The 27,662-nt window shown below is 43.5% G+C and overlaps 1 protein-coding gene across 1 annotated transcript in view; it reads left to right on the top strand.

Moving 5' to 3' along the window:
• The window catches only part of MEI1 (meiotic double-stranded break formation protein 1), a 55,854-nt gene that overhangs the window by 12,316 nt on the left and 15,876 nt on the right, over positions 1 to 27,662 (top strand). Inside the window, exons 9-21 of the mRNA XM_027543387.1 lie at positions 530 to 644; positions 1,683 to 1,799; positions 2,819 to 2,918; positions 3,047 to 3,181; positions 7,805 to 7,919; positions 9,031 to 9,122; positions 9,964 to 10,105; positions 12,166 to 12,277; positions 13,062 to 13,122; positions 14,125 to 14,222; positions 15,897 to 16,065; positions 18,947 to 19,094; positions 22,737 to 23,012. Coding sequence (XP_027399188.1) covers positions 530 to 644; positions 1,683 to 1,799; positions 2,819 to 2,918; positions 3,047 to 3,181; positions 7,805 to 7,919; positions 9,031 to 9,122; positions 9,964 to 10,105; positions 12,166 to 12,277; positions 13,062 to 13,122; positions 14,125 to 14,222; positions 15,897 to 16,065; positions 18,947 to 19,094; positions 22,737 to 23,012 — 1,680 coding nt within the window. The remainder of the gene's footprint in view (positions 1 to 529; positions 645 to 1,682; positions 1,800 to 2,818; positions 2,919 to 3,046; positions 3,182 to 7,804; positions 7,920 to 9,030; positions 9,123 to 9,963; positions 10,106 to 12,165; positions 12,278 to 13,061; positions 13,123 to 14,124; positions 14,223 to 15,896; positions 16,066 to 18,946; positions 19,095 to 22,736; positions 23,013 to 27,662) is intronic.

Genomic DNA, 27,662 nt, shown 5'->3' with positions numbered 1-27,662 from the left:
AGCATAAACTGCATTGCTTGAACAAATGGTTTAGTAACAATGAGCCACTCTTATCAGTTCTGGGAGAATTGGGAACCCTCCTGAAATTCAGCTTCCCAGACTCAGTGCAGACAGGACTTTCTAAGGGTACAGTCTCAGGTCTGCAGTATTAACTCTTTCCTGCACACTCTGTAAAGTGAGGCTAATAGTAGAACCTTGCCTTGACACATCCCAGGTTTGTTACAAACATCAAAACTGGACGAGGGCTGTGAAAATACTTTTGTCAGTGAAGGCCAGAGCATTCTTGGGGACAGGTTTAGTGTTCTTGGAATGCCACTGTGTTCTTTTGTTCTATTTCACACCTGCTTCTGTTCATAGAGACTCTTTTCCATAATCCACAGCTGCTCTCCTTGAGTATCATGATTACACCTGATGCCAGTAGTGTGGGAGGGATTCAGAGACAATCAGGCTCTTGCCCTGAGGCACCCAGGTGCCTCCCTCTGGTCCTGTCTGTGTTGTAACTGGCACATTTTGCTGCCTGTTTCTCCAGCTTCTTCTCTCCAGAGATGAGACCCTGCAGGTGGCCAGTGCCCAATGTATAACTGCAGTATTAGTCCACTCACCAGCGAAGCACGCCCTGGCCTTCATCCACGCTGATATCCCAGGTGGGAGTCCCCTTCTAACTTTCTCCTCTGAGAACCCCAGAATTCTGACTGGAGATTTTCACGTAGCAGCGGCAGCAGCAGTTCTGTTGGGATTCTTTGTTATGCATACTGAAGGGACCAGCTGGTGGCATATTCATTATATATGACAGAGTCTAGGAAATACACCTCAGGAAATCTGAATCCTCTTTCGACAGATTTCTAACTGACCTTGAACAATTTGTTACTGATTTTTAGACCAGTCTAGGAATAAACCATCTAGAAATAAACATCTAGTGTGGGGTAGTAGAAAGACCTGTAGAAAAAAAGGAATTAATGTGTCTTGAAAGTTTGTGATGAGCCAGGAAATATGCCCTGAGGTGCATTGAAAATGTTGCCACATTTAGGTCCTCATCTTTGCTATTTTATGAATAAGGAAATTGAACTAGAGAAGGGAAAGTGAGCGAGTGAAGTCGCTCAGTCATGTCTGACTCTTTGCGACTCCATGGACTATAGCCTGCCAGGCTCCTCCATCTGTGGGATTCTCCAGGCAAGAATACTGGAGTGGTTGCCATTTCCTTCTCCAGGAGATCTTCCCAACCCAGGGATCGAACCCGGGTCTCCCGCGTTGCAGGCAGACGCTTCACCGTCCGAGCCACCAGGGAAGTTAGAGAAGGGAAACAGCTGGTTTAAATCAACAAGGCTCGGCATTGGCAGAGAAGGGATACAAAATCAAGCTCTCTGGCTCTAAAACCTCTTTTCTCTGCATCATGTTGCTGCCCATCCTGAGAATCAGGGGACCTAGGTTCTAGTCCCTCTTCTACCACCAGCTGTCTCTCTCTGGACCTCAGTTTCCCCATCTGTAAAAAGAAGAAGTTAGACAATAAGCTAGAGGGCATTTTCCAGGTTTATGTGTGAATTAATGATTACGTCTTAGGGCGAGGGTGTATGAACAGATGAAGTGACAGGTATGAGATGCTTAATAAATCTAAACCCTAGTATTAGTGAAGGGAGCATTATCACACAGTTTTCATATTGCTTCCTCCCTCTCTCCCTGGCCAGAGTTCCTCTTTGAGCATCTTTCCTCTTCCAGTGAAGTGCTCGTCTGGTCCTGCTACAACTGTTTGATACTCCTGGCAGAAGAGCCACTCTTCTTTTCCAAGTGCCACACGGTGTATGGTTGGTACTGTGGGTCCTGCACTAGCTCTGGCTTGGGTGGACAGCACCTTGAAGTTAGGTGGCAGCAGCAGTGATGGGCAGGCTGGCCTGTACTTTGGAGGAAGGTGCTGGTCTGGTCATTTCCATCAGCCCCAACTTGTCACCAGATTCCACAGGCAAGCAGTGATATCCAAACAGTTCTGCTCTCCATTAATTGGCGGAAGTATATGTTTAGCGAGAAAAGGACACTCCTGTCAGCCACGAGATGAATTCCTGTTGTACCTCAAGAACAACCTTACTCAGCCTTGGAGTAGTCTTCCTGTGAAATCTCCCCATCTAATTAGTCCCCCAACTTTGATTTAACCTTTCAAAGTTTTGTTGAAACTATCCCTTCTTCTTTCCTGGTGATACCTTCCTTGTCTGGAACTTTTTATATCACATCTAGATTTTTAGACTGGGGACATTCAATTATTCATATTCTGTGTTCCTATGCTATGCCAGGCATCAGGCTGGGAGCTAGAGATTTAGACATATAACATGGGACATATAAAATATAACAGGGACATATAACATGGTCCCTGTCCTCTGGAAGGGGAGGGAGATATAAACAAGGTGGTTAGGGTTATGCTTGAGGGGATGGACAAGAGGTGTAGGAGGCCAGAGGAGGCCCATACCTCTGCCTGAGTGGACCAGAGAAGGCTTCCTGGAGAGTGGAGGTCTGCGCTGATTCTTTGAGGAGAAATGGGAGTGTATGTAGTAGAGAAGGTATAGTAGCCCAGCCAGTAGGCATTGATGAAATACCTCAAATGCCAGGGCCTGTGCTGTGGGTTGTGCTGGGTTTGGGGAGACAGAGGTGAATCATACAAGGGCCTGCCCTCAAAGATCTCACAGCCCTGTCCCATCAGCTCAACTTGTCAGGACTGCTCCAGGAGGGCTGCCAGCAACTGTGTGCTGTCCAGAGACTCTCCCCTCTCCTGGGAAGGCAGGAAGGAGACTACTGGGCACTGATCCCTGGCCTCTGCTGTGTCATTTTGAGGCAGGGATCGAGTCGGTGGTGAGGAGCCTACAGGGAAACCTGAGGATGAACAACACCGAGCTGCACAAGCAGGGCCTGCTGCTCTTTGCTGAGATCCTGACTCGGTGAGCTAAGTGGCGGAGCATCAAGCCTGCAGGGGCCAGACTGGAGAAGCAAAGAACTGGAGGTATTTATTCCTGACGGGGTCAGTGATAGGAATCCACACGCTTATTCTTCATTTATAATTTCTCAGGCAGCCAGAAGAGATCAAGCTGTTCACAAGCTCAGCCATGTGCAGAGATGCTGGCCGTGCCCTCCGAGAGGCAGTGAGCAGCCCTGTGCTGGAGGTGGCTGCTGAGGCACTGAAGGCCATTTCTGCCTTTCTGAGGTGAGAGACCCAGACAGACTGAACTTTCTACCTCTGCGTGTACCCAAAGGCCTGTCAAGGCCAGAGTAGCTTCCAGAGGATACTTGTCCTTTAGGTCAGGGAAATTTCGTTGAATTATTTCTTTCCATTATCCTGCTTACTCTGTTGTGCCTTTATGAAACTGCCATTTGGATGTTGGGCATCCTGGATTGGTCATCTGATTTTTTTTCTTTTGTTTATTTTCTTTGTCTGACAGTTTTTCATCTTTTTGTCATTATGTACTAGTTTCCAGGAGATTTTCTTGACTTTATTTTTCAACCCTACTATTGAGTATTTTACTTCTACTTTCATATTTTAATTTGGAAGAGTTCCTTCCGATTCTTTGCATGTCTTTTAAAATAAGATTTTATTCTGTATTTATTTTGTGGATATAACTTTTTGAAACTCAGTCTTTTTTTTTTAGTCTGGACTTTGCTCCCACTTCCTTTCTACTAATTTTTCCTTTTGCCTAAAATACTGTTCCCCTTAAATCTTTGCATGACTGGCCTCTTTCCATCATTGAGGTCTCATTCAGAGTATCCTTTCCTAACTGACCCATTTGGCTATTGCAGCACCTACTTGAAAGTTCTTGTTTATTCATCTGTTTTGTGTCTTCTCCACAATATAACATGATCTCCAAGAATTAAGAGATCATGTCATTTTTTTTAAACTGCTATATATCTCACTCCTAATAGTCAGTATATGAATGATGTTAAAATGGATGGTGAGACTAAATGAGCCTAGGGTCAAATGGGAAATCATTCCTTAGTAGGGTGCTTGATCTTGAAAAAACTAATGGAGGAAACCAATATTTACTTATATAGAAAATTTTACTTTGTTTCTACATTCTCCCTTTTAAAAATCTAACAAAGTAATATATTTAAGCAATAAAAAATAAAACATGCACAAGTTTTATAATGAAAAGAAAAAGTCCTCTGTTCCTACTTTCTAAAGGAAACTAATTTTAACTCATTTTGTCCTCATTAAGTTCTGGTGACTTATTTCCCTAACTCTAAACAATAAGAGTGCAATGCTATTTCTTTGTCCATTTAGAACATTTCATTGACTTACCAATAGGAAAGACCAAGACTTAGCTGTTTTGCCTTCTCTACATTTCCTTGACATTTTTACTAGTTAATATTTTGTTTTCAAGCTTTTAAATAATATGCTTAAAACTTGTATTTCTTGTTCCCTCAACTTAAGGCAGTATCTCTTAACACCCTACTTGGTTAGCTAGGTATATTCACACCCCAACTCTTCCTTAGCTTTCTCTTTACCTTCTACTTCTCAATATCAGCTGTACCTTTAATTTTGTATTATACTTTTAATTTATATTGTAAAGGTTGTTAACATTTATAGTCTCATCTGTAACCATAATTAAGTCTTTGTCACTTGCATAAAATTGCTTCTAAAAATTGAAGAATAGCATTTATATTATAATGGCTTCAGATTGTCTCTTTTCCCCTTTTGTCCTTTCCTGGATTTGAATGTCTAAATCTGGGACATGAATCCTAACAAGAGTGAGATGAGTAAAACAACAGGGTAACAAAGGCCTAGAGTAAGAGCAAGAGTCAATCAGAAGTTCCCAGGCAGAGCTGCAAGTCTCCTAGGAGGTCAGTGTTATGGGGGACTGATAGCACCTTTCAGGCAGGAGGCAGGGTTTGAGCTGTGCTACGCGGGCTTCCCTGGTGGCTCAGATGGTAAAGAATCTGCCTGCAGTGCAGGAAACCCAGTTTTGATCTCTGGGTTGGGAAGATCCCCTGGAGAAGGGAATGGCTACCCACTCCAGTATTCTTGCCTGGAGAATCCTATGGACAGAGGAGCCTGGTGGGCTACAGTCCAAGGGGTTACAAAGGATTAATAACCTTATATTATTAACATTATAAATGTTAATTTTATTTTGTATACTAACATATACATACACAAGGGATGAGAGAGATAGATTTGTGGAAGGACTAGGATTGGTCAAAACATGTAGGTGGGAAAATTTAGGGATTACTAAGGGTACCGTAGTCAGTCTGGCCAGCAGGTTGTGTGAGGGTAAGTAGTACTTGAAGAAGCCAGAAAGCTGGTTGGATCAGAATTATGGAGAATTATGGGTAGGGAGCTTATTAGGTTATTAAGGTTGTTAATATAAGTTTATATTTATAAAGTTAATATAAGGTATTTAATTATAAGGTTATTAATCCTTAGATGCTTTTATTTTTGACTTTAATTTTCCTGAATGTTTAGTGAGGTGATCCCTCTGAGGTGGAGTGTTTCAGAAGGTCTCTGGGAAGCCCAACCAGAAGAGGGAATGAGGAGTGAGAACTGTTGAAAGAATTTAAAGATGGCAGAGCCAGACCTTGGCTATCAATGTAGGATAGAAAGTTAGAGCTTCCATTCAATATTGTTCACTAATTGTAACAGATGTGCCACACTAATGCAGTGTGTTAATAGTAGGGGAAATTGCAGTAGGGCTGGGGGAGTATGGGAACACTGCACTATCTACTGTATTTGTTTCTGTAGATCTAAAACTGTTGTAAAAAATAAAGTCTAAAAAGGGGGGGGGGAATGAAAGAGCTTCCAGAAGGGAAAGGGGAAATCAAGCCTTCACTATATACGGTTAACTGAGCAATTAGAAGGCCCAACAGATTGCTCTCAGAGTTCAAAAACAGCCCAGAGATGAGGGTTAACATAGGTTTCTTCTTAGTTACTGCATTGGGTTGAATTAGCATCCCTCTAAAATCCATGCCCTTGTTTGGAAATAGGGCCTTTGTAGATACAATTGAGTTAAGATGAGGCCATCAGTGTGGGCTCCTGAATCCAGTGGCTGATGCCCTTAGAAGGAGAAGGGAGTTTGGACACAGGCACACACAGAGGGCCATGTGAAGACTGAGGCAGAAATTGGAATCATGCATCTATAAGCCAGGGAATGATGAGGATTGCCAGCAACCACCAGAAGCTAAGAAGCAAGGCAGGATTCTTCCCTAGAGCCTTTGGAGGGGCTGACACCTTGACTGCAGACTTCTAGCCCCCAGAATGTGAGGATAAATTTCTGTTGTTTTAAGCAACACAGTTTATGGTAACTTATCATAGCATTTCTAGGAAATCAATACAGCAAACTATACCCTGTCAAGTAGTCAGTCCTTCATTTCTTTAACTTTTTTTTTTTTTTTTAATTTAGCATCAATTTACAATGCATCTAGTTCTGTTAGGTAAAGTGAAAAGGCAGAACTGGCCCCTGGCCTCTTGGAGCTCACATTTAGACTAATCATGACTCTTGCCTCCTCTGAGTCTATACAAATATGAGACGCTAAGTATTACTTTTCACATTGTTGCACATTCTCATATTAATTGATTCTCCAAACATAGTTTCCAGTCTCTGTTTATAATCTCCAAGAGAGCTCACTTCCTCCTAGATACTCTTGTCTACCTCTATAGAGATTTTTTCAGCTCTAAAAAAATTTTATTGACATATAGTTAATTTACAGTGTTGTGTGCCTCTATAGCGTTTTGACTCTTAGAAAGTTCTTCCTTATATTAATTCCTTAAATAAAATCTGGGTCCTTGATAACATTTACCTATTGATCATGATTTTCCTCATCAAGGTAGCAGAAATCAAATTTGATTTCTCTTCTCTAAGAGAGCTTGGGATAGGGTGGGGAGGGAAGTGGGAGGGGGGTTCAGGATGAGAGGACACATGTATACCTGTGACTGATTCATGTTGGTGTATGGCAAAAACCATCATGATCAGATCAGATCAGTTGCTCAGTCATGTCTGACTCTTTGCGACCCCATGAATTGCAGCACACCAGGCCTCCCTGTCCCTCACCAACTCCTGGAGTTCACTCAGATGATATTGTATAGCAATTATCCTCCAATTAAAATAAATGAAAAAATAAGAGAGCTTATCAGTTATTTGAGAACAGTGGCCATATACATCTCTTGATATACCTTCTGTTCTAGGTAGTACTTCTTTAATTGGGAGGTCTTTTTCAGTGAGAAAACCCTCTGTATCCTTAATAACAATAACCATAGTCATGTGTGTGCGTGCATGTGTGCTAAGTCACTTCAGTCATGTGTGACTCTATGCAACCCTATGGACTGTAGCCTGCCAGGCTCCTCTGTTCGTGGGGATTCTCTAGACAAGAATACTGGAGTGGGTTGCCATGCCGTCCTCCAGGGGATCTTCCCTACCTAGGGATTGAATCCACATCTCTTACATCTCCTGTATTGGCAAGTGGGTTCTTTACCACTGGCGCCACCTGGGAAGCCCAGTCATAGTCATAGCTGTCATTTGTAAGGACTTACTATCTAGTAAGCACTGTCCTGAGCACTGTCCTGAGTTCTTTGCATACATTATCCAATTTGGTCCTCAGCATAATTCTATGAGGACAGTACTGTTACCTTTCACTTACTAAATGAGGAAACTGAGGGCTGGAGAGGATGAGGAATGTGCATAAAGTCACGCAGCAGACAAGTGCTGGACCTGGGATTTTTGTCAGATCAGTTCCTGGACCCAAGTTCGGATCCACCATATGCCCCCTCATTGCCTGAGAACCTGGGGCTATCTTGGGGTACCCTGACCTCACCATAGGCCTACCTTTGTCTCCCTGCATGCAGGAAGGATCATCAGAGTGCGCTACCTGTGCTGTACAAGGAGCTGCAGGGCTTGGTCAAAGCCATGCTGAGCCGGTGTGCAGATCTGTCCCAGACGCCGCTGAACTGGAGGCCCCTGGTCAGTGCACAGCAGCTGCTGCTTCTGGAGATCATGCTGTTCTGTGTTTTTAGAAGATAATTAGTACATTGCATTATCTTTATATGCCACTTTGTAGCTTTTTCTCATGCACACACACCTACAACAAGATGTTATTTTTTTTTACCATAACTGCAGAGCTGTGAGGCTTAATGATTGTTATCCTCATTAGGAAACCAAAGCCACAGGGGTTAAGCAGTTTTTCTCTTAGGTCCAAAGCTAGCAAGGACCTGAGTTTGGGTAGTAAATCCCAGGGCCTACTACATGCTTTGTCTTTTATATCATCCAAGTGGGTATGGTAAACATGCTCACAAAATTATTTAAGGCTGGATTCACTAGAATCTTAGAATCTGACGAGTGTGCAGTGTGTCATAATTGTTAGCTTTTAGTGGTCCAATCGGAGAAGGTGATGACACCCCACTCCAGTACTCTTGCCTGGAAAATCCCATGGATGGAGGAGCCTGGTGGGCTGCAGTCCATGGGGTCTCGAAGAGTCGGACACGACTGAGCGACTTCACTTTCACTTTTCACTTTCACGCATTGGAGAAGGTAATGGTAACCCACTCCAGTGTTCTTGCCTGGAGAATCCCAAGGACGGGGGAGCCTGCTGGGCTGCCGTCTCTGGGGTCCCACAGAGTCGGACATGACTGAAGTGACTTAGCAGCAGCAGCAAGCTTAAAATATCAGAGGAAATATTATTAATATGAGTGCTTTATTAACTTTGGAAACTAAGCTCTTTGCACATGATACGGTGGGGGAATTTGTGTGTTTTGGAGCAACTAATATGGGTGTTACAGCCAGTGAGGCTAATGTCGACTAGCCTGTGGCAGCTTTCTGCATATAATAGAACAAGAACCAGTCCTGTGCTTCATGGGGAGACAAGGGGTTAAGGTTCCCCTTTGTACCATTTTTTTAAAGGAGCTACTAGATGTCTGAATTTTTGAGGATATCCATAAGACCCCCTGGAAAGTGTTAGGTGTGTGGGAATGCCAGACTCCAGTGCAGGAGGAAGAGGTCTGTAGTCCTCTAAGCAAAGACTGGAATACAGAGTATGTACTTGACTAGTAGTTTCCCTCTTTCCTTCTCACTTCAGGGCCATGCCTCCAACAGAAATTCGGAGAGGGCCATTCTTCGAAGAGGGAAGTTCCTCTTGAACACTCTGGAGGGATTTAGAAATGCCTGCAGGTAAGGAGCTCTTTATGATCTGATGAGGTAGTAGTATGGAGGGTGGGTACAGAGAGGAATGGACAAAGGGTGAAGTTCTAGAAGCAACACTTGATTTCTGATGCTTTGCTGCATAGTGAGAGGACTTTGGCTGGGGTGGAGAATGGGGATGTTTGAGTTTGGAGTGAGTATGTGGAGGAGGTCTCTAAAGGTTCCCTTCTAGTGAAGTTTTTGTTGCTGTGCAATGAAGTTGTATCTCATTCAGCTTTGTGCCTCATCCCAAGTAACCTAGCTCTCCATGTGTTCACTGACTGCTTGTTGGATTAATTCAGTTCTCATCAACAAACATTTGTTGTACCTACTGTGTACCTACTGTGTACCTACTGTGTACCTACTGTGTACCTACTGTGCCAGCCCTGATGCTAGATAGTGAAAGTAGAAAGATAACTCAGATCAGCTCTTGCCTAAAAGGAGCTCACAGTCTCTTGGGAACCCAGACAGTTTTGTGTATATGTGTGCAATCCGTTACATTGTCACGAACCTGGGGAAGGCCTTCCAAACAGAGAGAGCAGCACACATAAAGGCAAAGAGATGTGAAGCAGCAGACAGCATGGTATGTTGAGGGAAGTATTAACACATATAGTTGGGTGGAGTGTCACGTGTCATGGGAGAGAGGGCAGGGAGCTCGAAGCTGGAGGGGGCGCCCAAGACCAGGTTCTCCCTCACTGAGGCCTCCGGAGTTTTCTCCAGGTCCGCTGGTGGGGATGCTTGCCCTGAGCCCTGAACTCAGAAATCCCTTTAAGAGGATGAATCTGACCTTGTTGCATAGACAGTAGTAAATATACTCATATTTATTTCTCAGGTTGGCTATGGAATTCCAGAGGGAGCCTTCAGCCCAGGAGAATCCATTCACAGCTCCCAGTGCTGAGAAAGAAGACACCTTGGAGGCCTTCTCAGAATTTCTCCTCAGTGCCTGTGACTCCCTGTGTATCCCCATGGTGATGGTGGGTTGGGCAGCAAGGATCTTGGGGAGGAGAAAGACGTGAAAGCAAGCCAGGCTGAGAGGCACAGGACAGTGACTCAACACTCAACTAGATCTCCTGAGGGTCTTAGCAGTGTTGTTCTTGCAGCTACTTTTCCTTTGGTTTTAAAATCACAGTACAGTGTTTTTTTGTAAACAATAGATTAATAGATGCCTCTTAAAAAGTAGAAAGTAGTAGTAATAAAATAATAAATCGGTAATGTTTCAGTTCAGTTCAGTTGCTCAGTAGTGTCTGACTCTTTGTGACCCCCTGAACTACAGCATGCCAGGCCTCCCTGTCCATCACCAACTTCCAGAGCTTGCTCAAACTCATGTCCATCGAGTCAGTGATGCCATCCAACCATCTCATCCTCTGTCGTTCCCTTCTCCTCCTGCCCTCAATCTTTCCCAGCATCAGGGTCTTTTCCAATGAGTCAGTTCTTCGAATCAGATGACCAAAGTATTGGAACTTAACTGTGAATATTCAGGACTGATTTCCTTTAGGACTGACTGGTTGGATCTCCTTGCAGTCCAAGGGACTCTCAAGAGTCTTCTCCAGCACCACAGATCAAAAGCATCAATTCTTTGGCGCATGTTAATGAAGTGATAAATGCCTTATATTCAGAACTTAATTTAACCCTCCCATTGACCCTGTGAAATAGGTCCTATAATTTCCCCCAACTTAAAGGTGATTTTTCTATGGCTGTAAAGCAAGTATATGACAGTGCTGAGGTTTGAACCTATGTATTTTGTCTGCCTAGTAAAAACGGCTGATGTTCTTGCTTAAAAAATCCCATGGACAGAGGAGCCTGGTGGGCTGTGGTCCAGGGGGGTCACAAAAGAGTTGGACATGACTGAGTGACTAAGCATGCAAAGAGCAAGTCAATGTAATTTAGGTTTCAGTAAGTAGCACATATGTGAGTTCTGTAACATGAGAGATGGCTACTCTCAAGAGACCTGGTTTTGAGCTGACTTGAGACAAAGATGGTAGGAAGAGCAGGGTCCATAGTGTTGACTGCCTGGATGACCCTGGGTGAGTCTTGTCCTGTTTGAGTTTTGGACATCCTATGAACAGTCTGTTAGTTGGGAAAGGAAACCTCCAAAACACCCACTGGAAACAGTAGGTGGCAGCAGGGGAGCATCCTCTGGTTATGACAGGAGAGCCTCTTTTCCTTGAAGAAGCCTTTGAGCCAGCACACCAGGGTCTTCAGGAGGGTAACTCTCAGGGACCATGGGTTACAACCCTGATTGGCACACACTAACAGTAATAGTTGAGCCATTCACTTTGGTTTCTTTCCCTTCTCTGCCTTCCTCCTAGATTTATGAAGTATTAGAGCTAGATCTAGAATTAGATTATAGAATTGTGGCGTTATTCTTGCTTTCTACTTTTTTGGCATTTTATACATTTTCTTTAATGATCTTGTATTACTTTTATAGTTGAAAAAAACCTTGGTTTGAAAACCAAATGAAAAGTATCTGTAAGAACCACATCCCTGAGGCCCTGTCTATTTATACATGAGGAACCGAAACAGTGAAAGGGGAGGGGGTGACTGACCCAGGGCACACAGCGACCTTGTGCAAAGCTTGAAATAGAACCCAAGTTTCTCTACTCTGTCTACCACGTCAGGCTGCCTTGTGATTCTATTCAAAGATCACATGAAAAATAAACATGAAGGAAGTTTGTGAACCGTGTTATTATATGTTAGAAACATGAGTGTCATTCATGTCACTATAATGCATAGTTTAGAAAGTGCTTTTTACATGTGAGATGTCATTTGTTTCTGGGAGGTAGGGCTTGTGGTTATTCCTGGTTTACTCTTTGGTAGATGCCCAGAGCAGTAACGAATCTTGCACAGTTTATTAAGTGGCAGATGTAAGCCTTGGATGTAGGCTTGTGACTTCAGGTCTCTGAGCTTTTTTTTGTGTCCATCAGATGAAAGAATTTAGACTGTTACTGCTAGATGATGCAGTTTTTGCTGATGCTCTTTCTTCTTCAGAGGTTCAGTCCTAGTGGACTATGCGTTCCCTCTTGGTTCTTTGCAGAGGTACTGGGAGCAGGCCACTCACCCAGCCGTGATGGAGGTTTTCCTCTCGGTTCTGCACAGCCTTTTTGTCATCGTCCCTCACATGAAGGAGAAATTCTCCAAGAAGCTCGGTAGGCCGCAAGCAAGTATGGAAGTTGGAAGAGGGGCTGGGGCCTTAGGCAGTTGCTCAGGGTACTCAGAGAGAGTACAACCTGTGGGTGGAGGGTTACTCATTCGTTCAGAATCAACATCCACACTCTGCCTAGTGTTGAGTGGAAGGATATATCATCCAGCAATCAAAAGTCTTTAAAGGCAGTTCTCAAATTAATTGATACTTCTCTGAGTCAAGAAGGTTCCAGTTCAGAGCCATGGGTTAAACTGCTGTCTCAGAAAGTTGCTGTGAAACTCTGAGAAGTTAATTCCCTACCAAAAGCCTAGGAGAGAATACAGATTATCCTCAACACTAGCTGGGGCAGTGGTAGCTCTTGTCTAGAATCCTGCTCTTACAGAAGCCCGGGATGGGCAGGACAGTGGTCACTTTTAAGCAGGGTGGAGTGGGAGGGGGGAGACTGGGAGAGTCAGGCAATGCAGGGGACTGGGCCAAGGTCACCAGCTAATGCGGAAAGTTCATCAGAAAAGAAGATGAACTTTTATTCAGCACTTGCTCTGAGCTAAATATTTGTTAGATCTTCTATATACATATATCTTACTTAGTTTCGCAGCAGGCTTTGAGGTATAGATATCGAAACTGAATCTCAGAGAAGGTAAGTGTCTCAGGGTCACGTTACTAGTTAGCGATGGAGCATATTTGAACCGAGGTCTGTGTGACTCCAAAAATAGTACCACTCAGACTTGGGAATCCCTGTAACAAGCCTGGCTTAAACCACTCTCTGCTTTCTTCCCAATTCTTGCAAGCTGCCTCATCCTTCATACGACTGGCCCTGGAACTGAAGGCTAGGTTCTGCAGTGGCCTGAGGTATGTATTGTCCCAAGGGGCCAAGTGTCCTTCTTGACTGGACAAGTGGAAATTTCTGACTGGTGTGGTTTAGTTATAGGACTGTGGAGGGATTGACACAGTGTCAGAATTGCTCAGCACCTGATGGTATGAGGTGGATGGGCTTCTCTAGCTTTTACTTATCTGGTTCTGATAAGACTCTCATTCCATGCGATACTCAGAAGGGCACCTTTTAGCAGCGAAACTGGAAGGGCTCTTAGAGATCATTTGTCTAACTCTCATTTTACAGACCAGGAAGCTGAGGCCCTCACAGGGTAACTGATGCCGTGCCCATCAAGAGGGTCATGTCCTGTTTGCTGCCAGGCCAGCAATTCCAGAGGAGAGGCTCTCTCATACAGAGTAGAGAGGTTGCTGCTTTAATCTCTCTCATTAGGTTTCTGGAGCAGCCTTCTCATTTCTGACTTGCTACCTGTTTCTGCATTTGCTTGGCAGATTCCACTTGTTACTGCCTACAGTCCTCAAGGTAACCTCAGTGGAGTATCTAGCCCTCCTTCCATATCTCTGGATAGAACAACTGATGTTCAGGAGAGAATACAGGGATCCACCTGGGTTCAGATTCACAGTTTTGGATGTTTGTAATTCTCCTGAATCACCCATTTTGGGTTCAACAGTTTCCCCTTTTTCTAGTACTTGCTAGCCCCTTCCTGACCCAGGAGCACATTCTGTTTATATGTTTTATTAATTTGGAGCTTAGTAGCTCACTTTGACTTATTTTTTTCAGGAAATTTTTCGTGAATACCTATATGGGCCAAGTGACTAAGTTACACCTGTGGGCAGCAGGTTCCATATTTACTTTTCACAGCCACCTCCAGACCTTCGACCTTCTCTACCAGGGCCATGGTTAGAATTTCCTTGGTCTCTGGTACAAAGCAGTGGTGCCTCAGTACCTGGCAGAGATAATGCTGTCCCAGCCAGAGTAGCAATGTCCTCTCTCTTTTTCTGCCTTCCTCTCCTCCCACTAAGTCACTCAGCCCTGAATCAGGTGTGTTCCAGTTTCCTGTACTACATGTGCATCAGCCTCTTCTCAGCTCCAGAGAAGACAGGACCACCTTCCCAAGAAGGTAAGATGCTGTAGTTTGACCACTTATGACGTCCATGGTAGTGTCTTAGTGTCTGGATGTCTTGCTGATTGGCTGAGTCATAAGTCAGTACAGTAATAAGAAATCTTTGCCTAAAGCTACCCAGAAGAACCATGGAATCATGGAACGATGGACCTATAAGCTGCTTCCTAGGGAGGGAGGTGAGATAATAGATCAGCTCTCTGCCTATCCAGGTGTGGTCTGGCCTGCATAGGGAATGGCGTGATGACTTCTGCCCTGGTGGCAGCCACATCACAGCAGCCTCTTGTGCTTACCAGCACCAGTCCCCTGCTGCTGGCCAGTTCTCTCTCTTGACTGGATAGGAGGAGCCCCACTTCTGCCTCCTCAGACCCTGAGACCCAGATATCTTGTTATATCTCGGGGCACCAGGAAGAGCAGCCAACCTTACTTACATGCAGACTGCATCTTTCTTTTACATTTCAGGAGAAAGGGCAGGTGGGTGTGCGAGGCTCAAGGATATTAATTTTGTTATGATCACAATGATCATAGTGTGCTTTGGTGGGAAAAGCAATAAATAAACTTAGAATTAGGAAACCTGACCTGATTGCTGCCATGTCTCAGTGGCACATTCCATCTCACGCTCTACTTGGCTATAGGCGCATTGCATTGGCAGGATGGACCCTTTCATGTGACCTCTAACTTGGCCCCCTGCTTTCAGTTTCTCATCCTCCAACCAGTCTTCACCGACTGCTGGAGGGTCTATCCAAAAGCCAAGTCGACGTCTCAACTCCCCATGTCAACATCTCAACTCCCCTGGCCTTCAGCAGTCATCTCCAATCAGCAGTCTATCAGGCATTGTTTGACAGTGATGGAGTTTTCTCTGGTCTGTCTGTGGTGAAATTTGGAAAATAGGGTAATGTAGTGAATTTTCCATGAAGTTGAGTTTATTCAAAACTTAAGCTCTTGAGGTCCTTTTCTTTCATATTCTTTTGGTATTCAAATGTTCTTTCTTGTAAGAAACAGAAGTTTCATAAGAAATGTAGGAATCTGCCCTCAGGTTAAAATCCACATTCTATACTCCTTGTTCAAGGTCTTTCACAGGCTACCTACAAATTACATCACCCAGTTCCTAAACCCTTGATACTCCACATCTTTTCACTGATGGTCCAGTCACATTGAACTCCTTGCCGCCCCCTAAACATGACGTCCTCTTGTGCTTCCAGGCTGCTGAACACCTTGCTTCCTGGCTTGGCAAACCTCTTCTCTGCCTGATTTCTGTTCACCGTTCACGGTTCCCTCCTCTTTGAGCTTGCCCTCCCCATCACAGGTGGCATGAGTCACTCTCTTCCACACTTGAACATGGCACTGATCACATGTCCTGCAATTATCTGTCTCATTATCTATTTTTTTCCCACCAGCTGCCAGCTCCAGGAGGTAGGGCCTGTGTGTCATAGCCTGGCCTAGAATAGCCACTCAGTGGACATTGTCAAGTGGATGAATGTGTCCCAAGTCCTTCCACATGTTACCTTCAGTCTTTCCTGAGAGACTAAGAGAGGGAGAAGAGACTGATTGCCTTTTCTCCTGTGTGTATCCTTGCTGTCCTGTGCAGTACTCTGTATGTACAGACACGCATGTGACCGTTACCTGCTCTCCTCTGTCCTTTGTGTGATTTTCTCCGGCCTGTTCCCTCCCCAGAGCTCTGTGCAGTGTCTGAGCTCCTGCAGCACGGGCTGCCCCAGATAAGCAGCAGGGGCCCTGAAAGCCTTGCTCTCCTGTCGGATCGCCAGTATGTGGAGGAAGCTGCTCGCCAGAGACAGTACTGCATCCTGCTCCTCTTCTACCTGGCCTACATTCACGAGGACAGGTCAGTGCTCAGAGCTGGTGACTGACAGTTGGTTCTGGAAGCTACATCTGTAGCCAGGTTCAGTTCAATAACTATTTACAGAGGCATCCTCTCCAGGCCTGGTGCTGAGCACTGGGGACATGGAGATAAGTGAAAAATGGCATGTATTCCTGAGGGGCTCACAGTTTGGAGAGACAGGTAGTCTCAGGAGTGAAGGACAGAGCCTTGAATGCTGATGAGAATTCCTTGATATCCCTGAGGGTGTTGTTTATGCACAAAAAAAAAAAAGTCACTAGTTTACTTTGATTTTAAGAATTACTATACAATTTATTAAAATTTAAAATCAAAGTACTATTTTTCATTAAGCTTTTAAAAAATTATTGAGGTAAAGTTTACATAGCTAAGTTAACCATTTTAAAGGGGACAACTCAGTGGCATTGCGTATATTCACAGTGTTGTGCAACCACCATCTCTGTCTAGTTCCAAAACATTTCCATCACTCCAAAGTAAAGCCTCTTATCCTTTAAGCAGTCACTCCCCTTTCCTTCTGCTCAGCTTCTGGCAACTTGCATTCTGTCTCTATGGACTTATCTATTCTGAACATTTCTGGTAGATGTGGTCGTATGTATGTGATCTTTTGCACCTGCTCCTTCCACTGAGCATAATGTTTTCAAGATTCATCCAGTAAACGTAATGTTTGCAGCAGGAATTGGTACTTCATTCTTTTTCATGGCTGAATACCATTGTGTGTATACACTACAGTTTGTTTATTCCTTCATTCATTGATGGGCATTTGGGCTGTTTCTACCTTTTGGTTATTATGAATAGTAATGCTGTGAATATGTGTGTACATGTGTTTGTTTGAGTACTTGTTTTCTATTCCTTTTCTGTATACACCAGGTTTAGAATTGAGGAGTCATATGGTAATACTATGGGTAACATTTTGAGGAACTTGCAAACTGTTTTCCAGAGGAGCTGCAGCCCCACCAGCAATGTTTGAGCAAGGGTTCCGGTTTCTCCATGTCCTTGTCAAGACTTGTCCATCTTTTTGATTATAGCCATCCTAGTGGTTATGAAGTGGTTTTTGCATTGTGGTTTTGATTTTGTTCCGTCCAGTCGCTCAGTCATGTCCAACTCTTTGTGACCTCATGGACTGCAGCACGCCAGGCTTCCCTGTCCATCACCAAATCCTGCAGCTTGCTCAAACTCATGTCCATTGAGTCGGTGATACCATCCAACCATCTTATCCTCTGTCATCCCCTTCTCCTGCCTGCAGTCTTTCCCAGCATCAGGGTCTTTTCCAATGAGTCAGTTCTTCACATCAGGCAGCCAAAGTATTGGAGCTTCAACTTCAGCATCAGTCGTTCCAGTGATCAAGGTTGATTTCCTTTAGGATTGACTGATTTGATCTCCTTGCAGTCCAAGGCACTCTCAAGAGTCTTCTCCAACACCACAGTTCAAAAGCATCAATTCTCTGGCACTCAGATTTCTTTATGGTCCAACTCTCAAAACCATACATGACTACTGGAAAAACCATAGCTTTGATTATACAGACCTTTGTTGGCAAAGTAATGTCTCTGCTTTGAATACACTGTCTAGGTTTGTCATAGATTTTCTTTCAAGGAGCAAGTGTCTTTTAATTTAAATTTTGATTAAATCTAATTAAAGAAATTTTGGGGGGATGAAATTTGTCTATTTTTTCTGTTGTCATTTGTTGTTGAGCATCTTCATGTGCTTGTTGGCCATTTGTATATCTTCTTTGGAGAAATGTCTGTTCAAATCTTTTGTCTAGTTTTGATTCAGATTGTTTGAGTGTTTTTGTTGTTGAGTTTTAGGAGTTATCTATATATTCTGGATATTATTCTTTATTAGATTTGCAAATAATTTCTACCATTCTGTGGGTTGCCTTTTTACTCTGTTGATAGTGGTTTTGGATGCACAAACTTTTAAAACTTTCATAAAGTCCAGTTTATTTTTTTCTTTTATTGCCTGTGTTTTTGGTGTCATAACCAATAATTCATTGCCAAATTCAATGTCATGAAACTTTTGCCTTATGTTTTGTTCTAAAATTTTTTTTATAGGTTTAAGTCTTTCATTTAAGTGTGTTTATATTTGGGGTTAATTTTTTTCTATCATGTTAGGTAAGATTCTAACTTCATTCTTTTGTATGTGGAAATCCAGTTTTCCCAGTGCCATTTGTTGAAAAGACTGTCCTTTCCCCACTGAATGGTGTTGGCACCCTTGTTGAAAATCATTTGACCATATGTATGATGGTACAATACTATTAACTAAACTTTATTCAGATTTCACCAGTTTTCGTGTACTGTCCCTTTTCTGTTCTAGGATACAATCCAGGATACCACATTGCATTTAGTATTACCTATTTTAAAATGTTTATCAGAGTCTTAATCTGGTAGGTGAGACATACCCATGGTAGAAAATTTAAAAAGCATAAAAGGACATGTAGTGAAGTTGGTCTCCTCCTCATCCCCATCTTCCTTGCATGTACAAGTGTAGAAATCTCCCTTCCCCAGAAAGGAGCCCATTGAACACACAAATGTTTAGTGATAAATATGAGAAGAGAAGGGTGAACTGGCGTCAGAGCAGGGCCTTCTGAACCCCCAAAGTAGCACCCTTCTTTTTAACACTGCTGGTCCAGCTGCCTGATGCTTTACCTTCTAGGTGTGAGTGAGGAGTCTCTGTCCTCTAACAGATCCTTGCACAAAGCAGAGAACTACGTGCTGTGCATGTGTGACAGTGCTTTGTTAAGTATGTACAGCACCCTCTTTGCGCAAGATGTCATTAGGCTGTGGACATGCTGGGACAGAAGGGCAGAGGGAGGGTGTGGCCAGGCGGAACAGCCATCTCTGCCTTTTTCACTCAGACTGTCCTTGGTTGACAGGTTTGTCTCAAAGACGAAGTTATTCATGGCTGTGCAAAGCTTCCTCCTATCTCTGCAGGACCAGGGTGAACGCCCTCCACTCGTGGTCTTCAGAGCTTCTATCTATCTGCTTGCAATCTGCCAGGACAAAGATGATGCCTTAGATGAGGTATGGACCAAAACACCTGGGGCTTTTCCTCCTTCTCATGCTCCTCTTCATCATGGTTCCTCGGAAGACTGTTTTGGTGTATATATAGAGATGCTGGGTGGCAGAGAGACAGTGTGTGTTAGGGGACTAGAGGGAGACAAAGTGCTGACACATACAGAGCTCGTGTAACTTAGTCAGTTCTCTCATCAGTTCTGGGAGGTAGAGATTACTGTTTTTATTTTATTGATAAGAAAATCAAAACTTAAGGACTTCCCCCAAAGTCCAGTGGTCAAGACTCCATGCTTCCACTAAAGGGGGTATAGGTTTGATCCCTAGTTAGAAAAGAAGGATCCTGCATGCTGTGGACCTAAGTTAATTAGGTCCTAATTAACCTAAGTTATAAAGGTCAATTAGGTTAAAGGCTGTTTTCTTAGTACTGCCTCTGGTTTGTGCAAGAGGAAAAAGGTGTGAGATGTCTACAGATAACAGTTTATGAAACAAAATGTATTGCTGAAACCTACATCATTGTTAGCCAGGCTGCTCTTGGATTACTTTGATAAGGTTATATGTTACAGGTTTTCTCCCTCCAGCTTGTTTATAAACTCTTAGGGCTGGAGCAATCATTTCACAATATATACATTTATCAGATGATTATGTTGTATCTCTTAAACTTGAAAGTCCCTCAGTCGTGTCCGACTGTTTGTGACTGGACTATACAAGCTGGAATTCTGGAGTGGGTATCTGTTCCCTTCTCCTGGGGATCTTTCCAACTCAGGGATTGAACCCAGGTCTTGCGCATTGCAGGAGGATTCTTAACCAGCTGAGCCACAAGGGAAGCCCATACCTGAGCTATCAGGGAAACCTTAAACTTATACAATATTATATGTTAATAATGTTTCAATCCTGGAATGTGAAGTCAAGTGGGCCTTAGAAAGCATCACTACGAACAAAGCTAGTGGAGGTGATGGAATTCCAGTTGAGCTATTTCAAATCCTAAAAGATGATGCTGTGAAAGTGCTTCAGTCAATATGTCAGCAAATTTGGAAAACTCAGCAGTGGCCACAGGACTCGAAAAGGTCAGTTTTCATTCCAATCCCAAAGAAAGGCAATGCCAAAGAACGCTCAAACTACCGCACAATTGCACTCATCTCACATGCTAGTGAAGTAATGCTCAAAATTCTCCAAGCCAGGCTTCAGCAATACATGAACTGTGAACTTCCAGATGTTCAAGCTGGTTTTAAAAAAGGCAGAGGAACCAGAGATCAAATTGCCAACATCCGCTGGATCATCGAAAAAGCAAGAGAGTTCCAGAAAAATGTCTATTTCTGCTTTATAGACTATGCCAAAGCCTTTGACTGTGTGGATCACAATAAACTGTGGAAAATTCTGGAAGAGATGGGAATACCAGACCACCTGACCTGCCTTTTGAGAAACCTATATGCAGATCAGGAAACAACAGTTAGAACTGGACATGGAACAACAGACTGGTTCCAAATAGGAAAAGGAGTACGTCAAGGCTGTATATTGTCACCCTGCTTATTTAACTTCTATGCAGAGTACATCATGAGAAATGCTGGGCTGGAAGAAGCACAAGCTGGAATCAAGATTGCCAGGAGAAATGTCAATAACCTCAGATATGCAGATGATACCACCCTTATGGCAGAAAGTGAAGAGGAACTAAAAAGCCTCTTGATGAAAGTGAAAGAGGAGAGTGAAAAAGTTGGCTTAAAGCTCAACATTCAGAAAACGAAGATCATGGCATCCGGTCCCATCACTTCATGGGAAATAGATGGGGAAACAGTGGAAACAGTGTCAGTCTTTTATTTTTGGGGGCTCCAAAATCACTGCAGATGGTGATTGCAGCCGTGAAATTAAAAGACGCTTACTCCTTGGAAGGAAAGTTATGACCAACCTGGATAGCATATTCAAAAGCAGAGACATTACTTTGCCAACAAAGGTCCGTCTAGTCAAGGCTATGGCTTTTCCAGTGGTCATGTATGGATGTGAGAGTTGAACTGTGAAGAAAGCTGAGCGCCAAAGAATTGATGCTTTTGAACTGTGGTGTTGGAGAAGACTCTCGAGAGTCCCTTGGACTGCAAGGAGATCCAACCAGTCCATTCTAAAGGAGATCAGCCCTGGGATTTCTTTGGAAGGAATGATGCTAAAGCTGAAACTCCAGTACTCTGGCCACCTCATGTGACGAGTTGGACTCATTGGAGAAGACTGATGCTTGGAGGGGTTGGGGGCAGGAGGAGAAGGGGATGACAGAGGATGAGATGGCTGGATAGCATCAGCGACTCGATGGACATGAGTTTGGGTGAACTCTGGGAGTTGGTGATGGACAGGGAGGCCTGGAGTGCTGCAATTCATGAAGTCGCAAAGAGCTGGACACGACTGAGAGACTGAACTGAACTGAAAACTAGGTAAAAAGACTTAATAGTGTTTAAATGGCAATACTCAAATTGTTCTATAGATTCAATATAATCTTGATCAAAATTCTAGTTGCCTTCTTTTTTTTTTCCTTGTCTTGAAATGGACAAGCTGATCCTAAAATTTATTTGGAAATGAAAGGGACCCAAAGTAGCCAAAATAATTTTGAAAAAGAAGATCAGGTTTGGAGGACTCACACTTCTTCATTTCAAACTTACTACAAAGATAGAGTAATCAAGACAGTGTGGTTCTAAATATGTCTAGGAGAGACATCCAGATCAACCGAATAGAGTTGAGAGTCCAAAAATAAACCCAGAGGGGATTCCCTGTCTGTTCAGTGGTTAGAACTCAGCATTTTCACTGCCGGGACCTGGGTTCCATCTCTGGTGGAAGAATTAAGGTCCCTCAGGTCAAAATTGAAAACAAACAAAAACCCCGAAAATAAACCCATATATTTTTATAAGAACAACAAGACAATTCAGCACAGGAAAAACTGCCTTTTTAATAAATAGTGTTGGAATCAGTTGCATATCTACATGCAACAGAATGGAGCTGGACCGTTAGCTCATATCATACACAGAAATGAACTCAAAATGGATGAAAGACCCAAGTGAAGAGTCAAAACTATGGAGCGTAAAATCAGGAGAGTAACACGCTCAGGAATTTGAGCTTTGTTATATTTGCAGCAGGGAAGAGAGAGGTTTAGTAAATGGTTTAACACACCTGCTCTTTGCTGTCTCTGTGCCAGGCCCTGTGCCCTCAGACAGCTGAAGTCTAGTGTGGTAGGTAGACACATCCACGCTGACAGTTGTGACACACTGTGCTAAGTGTCATTATAGAGTGGGGTTTCTCAGCCACGGCACTGGTGACATTTTGCACAGTCTTTTCTGTGGGAGGCTGTTCTGTGCATTGCAGGATATTTAGCAGGATTCCTGTTTTCTCACACTAGGTGCCACTAGCACTCTCCCAATCAAGACAGTCAACAATCTAGACAGTCTAGACATTTTTACATGTCCCTTGGGGAGTGAAATCACCCGAGTTGAGGGCCACTGTTACAGGGTAAGAACAGTGAGGTTTTCTTTTTGCTGGAGGGTGCCAGTGAAAATAACCTGGACCCCTGAGAAGCCAGTACATTTTTTCCCAGTTACATCTTGGCTGTCTCTATTTGTTGGGGATTGGAGTCTCTTGGGCCCTCTACAAGGTGTATTTATACTCTTTATTCTTTGCCTCCAGGCTGTGGTTGGTGCCATCAGAAAATTCCTAGAGGACACCCCAGACCTGCACCGAGTCTACACCCACCATCCGCTCCTGCTCAGGTTGTTCCTGCTGCATCCAGAGCTGATGAGGAGGTTTGGGCACCGTGTCCTGGAACTTTGGTTCTCCTGGGAAGAGAGCAGCTATGAGGAGCTGGACGGTGTCCCGTCTGCCGGGCAGCCCACCCTTCCCGCCAGCGTAGCAGCCCTGTTTCACATATTTAGGAGCAGCCCCAGCATCCTACTCATTTTGCTAGTAGGTGACCACTTGCTCATTTCTACAGTCAGAGGTGGTGGGAGCTGGGAGCTGGTTTCCTGAGGTCAGGAGGCCCTTGAAGCTGCTTCTACCCAACTCTGGACTTATCACTGTTTCCATGTTAGTAGGAGGTCTTTTCAGCTGGCAGGTGCCTGGTAAATCCATACCCTTTCCTAAGTCTGATGGATGTCTGCTCACTGAGAGATATGTGCCCCTCTAGTCCCCAGAGGATATACCTCTGAAATGCTGACCTTTGTCACCATTCCCTCTCACCTCCCTGTCTTAAGTATATTCTGTTAGCAAGGGTTTGATGTCACAGGGGACCCCTGGGGCATGTAGTGGCAGATGTCTGATTGGCAAAGGGACTCAGCCTCTTTTCTGTCATAACTCTCAAGATAATGTTAAACGTGCAACACTCTTCTTTGGGCATACCCAGAATTTTTTTTATCAGGAGTTTATTGCATATTCCAATGATTTTTTTGTGTGAAGTAAGACATTCCTATAATTTCTGTCAGGTTCATCAGTTAGATAAGGAAGCTACTTGTTTGCAGTTTCTCACACACTGGCTTTAATTCCATCTATTTTTCTTTATTATTATAGAGATAACTGCTATAATATATATTTTTTAAAAGTAAATTATTTACACAGTTGACAATTTGTATATAGTGACCAATTAATGTGACTAGTGGCAGATCCCAAACTGCCACTGTGGTTTAGAACCCCTGCCTTCAATGCCAGTTCACTTACTTGCCCCCTGTCCCTTAGTCCTAGAAGAATGACACAGCCCTTTAGAGGAGAGTGGGTGTTCTTTTGATATTCTTATCATCAATAAATATGATTTCCTAATTTTATTGGAGTGACTATGGTGGAAATAACACCTGCATATTGTATATCTCACATCCTTAGTCACCTTCTGTCCATATTCACACTCACACGTACACACCCCCACTCAGACTTAAATCTTCACCCTCTGTCCCTGAGATCTGTCATTTTGTGAAATCTCACATGTGTTGATTTGATAGGGGCCACATTCATGCTTTGGCTCAAATTCTTCCTTGGATAGGAAGAAAAGAGAATAAGGAATGGGTTAAAAATAAACCATTAATGCATAAGGAAAGAAAACAAGATAGGACACAGAGTAGCCATGGACAGAGCTAAGATGCTGGATTTTCTGTGCCAGATAAAGTATTCAGGGTCAGTTCCTCACACATAAGTATTTATAAACCTTTGCTGACCTGTTGAGTTAGGGATCTGAATAGATCTAAGTCTTTCAAAAAAGAAAAAATTCAGATCTTCTGAGGAAGATACTAATCATAGTATCTTATTTTTTTCTTTTTAAACAGATTAAGAAATAGTTTTGGAAAGATTTGCCCAAGGTCACAAGAGCTAAGATTAAAACCTAGGTTTTGATTCCCTATTGTTTTTTCCAGTAAACTGAGCTAAATCTAAGGACAAGAGAGAAACCAGCCCTGACTCAGGGTTTCATCTAATAGGAGAGCTGTTTGTTTGAGCACAGGGAAGAATTAGACCTAGTTCCTGGCCCATGGGCCAGTGAGGGACTCAGATATAACAAACACCTAACAACTGAAAGAAGTCTTCTCTAAGCTTTGGTTTCTTCATGTCTAAAATGGAGATAACATGGGGATAAATGAAAGAATATATAGGAGCACTCGTGGTATGCTGTACACAGTAGACTATCATTCACTGATTCCTGACTGACTCTGAACCAGATAAAGAATCTTAATCTCAGAAAGGCTTATTGAGGGTCTTCCCTTGTAGTCCATTGGTTAAGAATCTGCCTTCCAATGCAAGGGACACAGGTTTGAACCCTGCTTGAGCAACTAAAATCCCACATTCCACCTGACAACTAAGCCACAACAAAGACATGACACAGCCTAATAAATAAACAGTTTTTTAAAAAAGAAGGAAGACTTATTGAATTCTGAAGGTCATATAGCTAACAAAGGTCATGACCATGACCGGAGCCTAAATTAATGAGTTTTTTACTAAATTATATCCTAGAAACATCAGTGTTAAGAAAGAAGAGCAAGGAACAACTTTGTTGTTTGTTCACATGTATAATTCCTACCATTGCTTCCCAGCTTCTAGCTGCAGGAGGGGAATGAGTCTAAAAATATGTGTTGGTACCAATTTCTGTTTCTGATGTGGGTAATTAACAGCTGAAAACAAAGCTGTTAATTGCCACTCTTACCAACGGGTGGTCTTTCACGTGGGTTGTTTGTATGTAAAAAACAGTGATGTCATAGAAGCTCTGTTTGTTCCCTGCTTGGGCCGTGTCCCTCTGGTCAGCCCAGTCCCAGAGAGTTCTGGACGACTCTGGACAGGAGAGGCTTCAGAGGGGGCCATGCTCCACCCAGAGCCTCCTCACTCACCTATAGGGTGGGGTGCACCCTTTCCCCTGGCATTCATCACAGCTGCCAAATATCTAAGTAGCCCCCTTCCTTTGGCACTTTTAACATTCACTAACTTAGGTTTCTAAGAGACCAGCTTTGGCAGTCAGGCAGCCATGTGCTGGTGAAGGAGCAGAACTAGGAAACTAGTTTGGCTGTGGGTCCTGTGACCTTAGACAAATCACACCTCACCTGGCTTCAGCCTCATACTCTATAAAGTAAAAAGGTTGATGGAAATGAACTGAAATTCCCTTTAGCCTTATTCTGAGAGCCTCTCCTTCCAGAGATGTTTTCTGAGTCTCTGTGTGTATGTGTATGTGCATGCTATGTCCAACTCTTTGCAACCCCATGGACAAGCTCCTCTGTCCGTGGAATTTTCTAGACAGTAATACTGGAGTGGGTTGCCATTTCCTACTCCAGGGGATCTTCCCAACCAAATCCCTACAAGGTAACAAAGATGAAGCCAACCTCATCCCTGCCCTTCCTTAAATCATAGTGGCTATAGAATTTATAATGCCCCTGCTTTCTTGACTGGCAAACTAGTTAATCTGTCCCAGTTTGCTGCTTTGAATAACTGGAGTGACACCTACTAGGAAGAGTTATGAAGATACAGATAATGTATAAACATGTAACTACAGTTTAAACACAGAACAATACCTGACATTATTAGGTCCTGATTGAGTGATTGCTATTGATGTTGTCAATAAAAATTAATCAACAGTCTATCTCAGAAGGAAATGGCAAATTTATTTGAGCCAACCCGAGAATTATAATCTGCTAGACAGTCTTTCAGAAATCTCTGAGGGGAATTCCCTGGCAGTCCAGTGGTTAGGACTCGGCTTCCACTGTAGGGAGCACAGGTTCCATGCCTGGTCCAGGAACTAAGATCTTGAAAACCATGTGGTGTGGCCAAAAAGATAAATTAAGAAAGTAAAATAAAAAGCTCCAAGGACTGTCCTGCCCATAAGTGGTCAAAGCACAGTGATTTAAGTTTTTGAGACAAATGGTTAAATGACATATTATTGATCATTTACACAATTTAAATCTATACATACAAAGGTAGTAGTGGATCACAGGTCATCATGGTCCCTTGCAGAGTTAGGAAGGAAGTTATCCCCTAAAGACTTACGAGTTGTGACCCTTGATGAGATTGAGAAAGAATGTTATCTCCTAAAGAGGTCTGGTTAATTCAGATGCACAATACACACTAAAAGGGGAGGAAGAGGCCCAAGCTAGCAAAGAAAAATTTTATGTTTAAATGTTTCTCATTGTACCATAAAATATGAATTATTTCATCAGTATTATAGTTGTTTCTCTGGCAGCTGTGGGGGTTTTTAGAGAGCCAAGCACAGACACCCCCGTGCTACCCAGTGATCAGCACATCTGGGTTTGTCTGGCCGGTAGCCTGTAATCATGGTTCTGTGTGTCAGGAGCTAGGAGTCTGTGTGTGACACTGGTTTCGTGGCACCCAGCCCCCTCTGCCCTTTCAAAAGGAATTGGCCTGTTTGAGCTGGAAGGTGACAGGAACTCTCAATGGGATAGTCTCTGGTGTAGCTTTTGCTGACTTCCCCTTTAACATATACTTATTAACTCCGAAAGCAAATAAAAAGCAATGTTCTTTCCAGCCTTCTGAAACCAAGGCCTTTACTCCTTGGGGCAGAAATAGCCAGATGCCATGGTGGAGACGGGGCCTGATCTGGTCCTTGCTTCTCTTCCTGTGTCCTGAATCTGTCCTAACCCATCCTGTGCTTGCCCTGTGACATCTCCACCCCCACCCCCTTAGTAGAAAGATCTCTGGGCTTGGGGTTGGGAGTATGTTAGTCACTCAGTCATGTCTGACTCTTTGTGATCCAAGTCCTATCCTTGGGACTGTAGCCTGTCAAGTTCCTCTGTCCATTGGATTCTCCAGGCAATGATACTGAAGTGGGTAGCCATTCCCTTCTCCAGGGGATCTTCCTGACCCAGGGTCTTCTGCATTGTAGGCAGATTCTTTACCATCTGAGCCACCAGGGATTCAAATCCTAATTGTGCCACTTACTAGTTTATGTGGGCTTTGGCACATCACACAATCTCTCTGAGCCTCTGTTTTTTTCCATTTAGGATGGACTTGTTTGACAGGATGATGTATGGTAGGTCCTGAGTAAGTGCTTCCTTCCCCAGGTTCTGTGACAGCATCATTTGGGGCCCTTCTCCAGCCCCTCTTCTTCACTGCTTAACTGTCCCCAACTATAATGCCCTC

This window comes from Bos indicus x Bos taurus, chromosome 5 (genome assembly GCF_003369695.1).
Source record: "Bos indicus x Bos taurus breed Angus x Brahman F1 hybrid chromosome 5, Bos_hybrid_MaternalHap_v2.0, whole genome shotgun sequence".
NCBI classification, from domain to species: Eukaryota; Metazoa; Chordata; class Mammalia; order Artiodactyla; family Bovidae; genus Bos; species Bos indicus x Bos taurus.
Note: the sequence above shows the minus strand (reverse complement) of the source record. Positions and strands in the feature narration are given on the sequence as shown.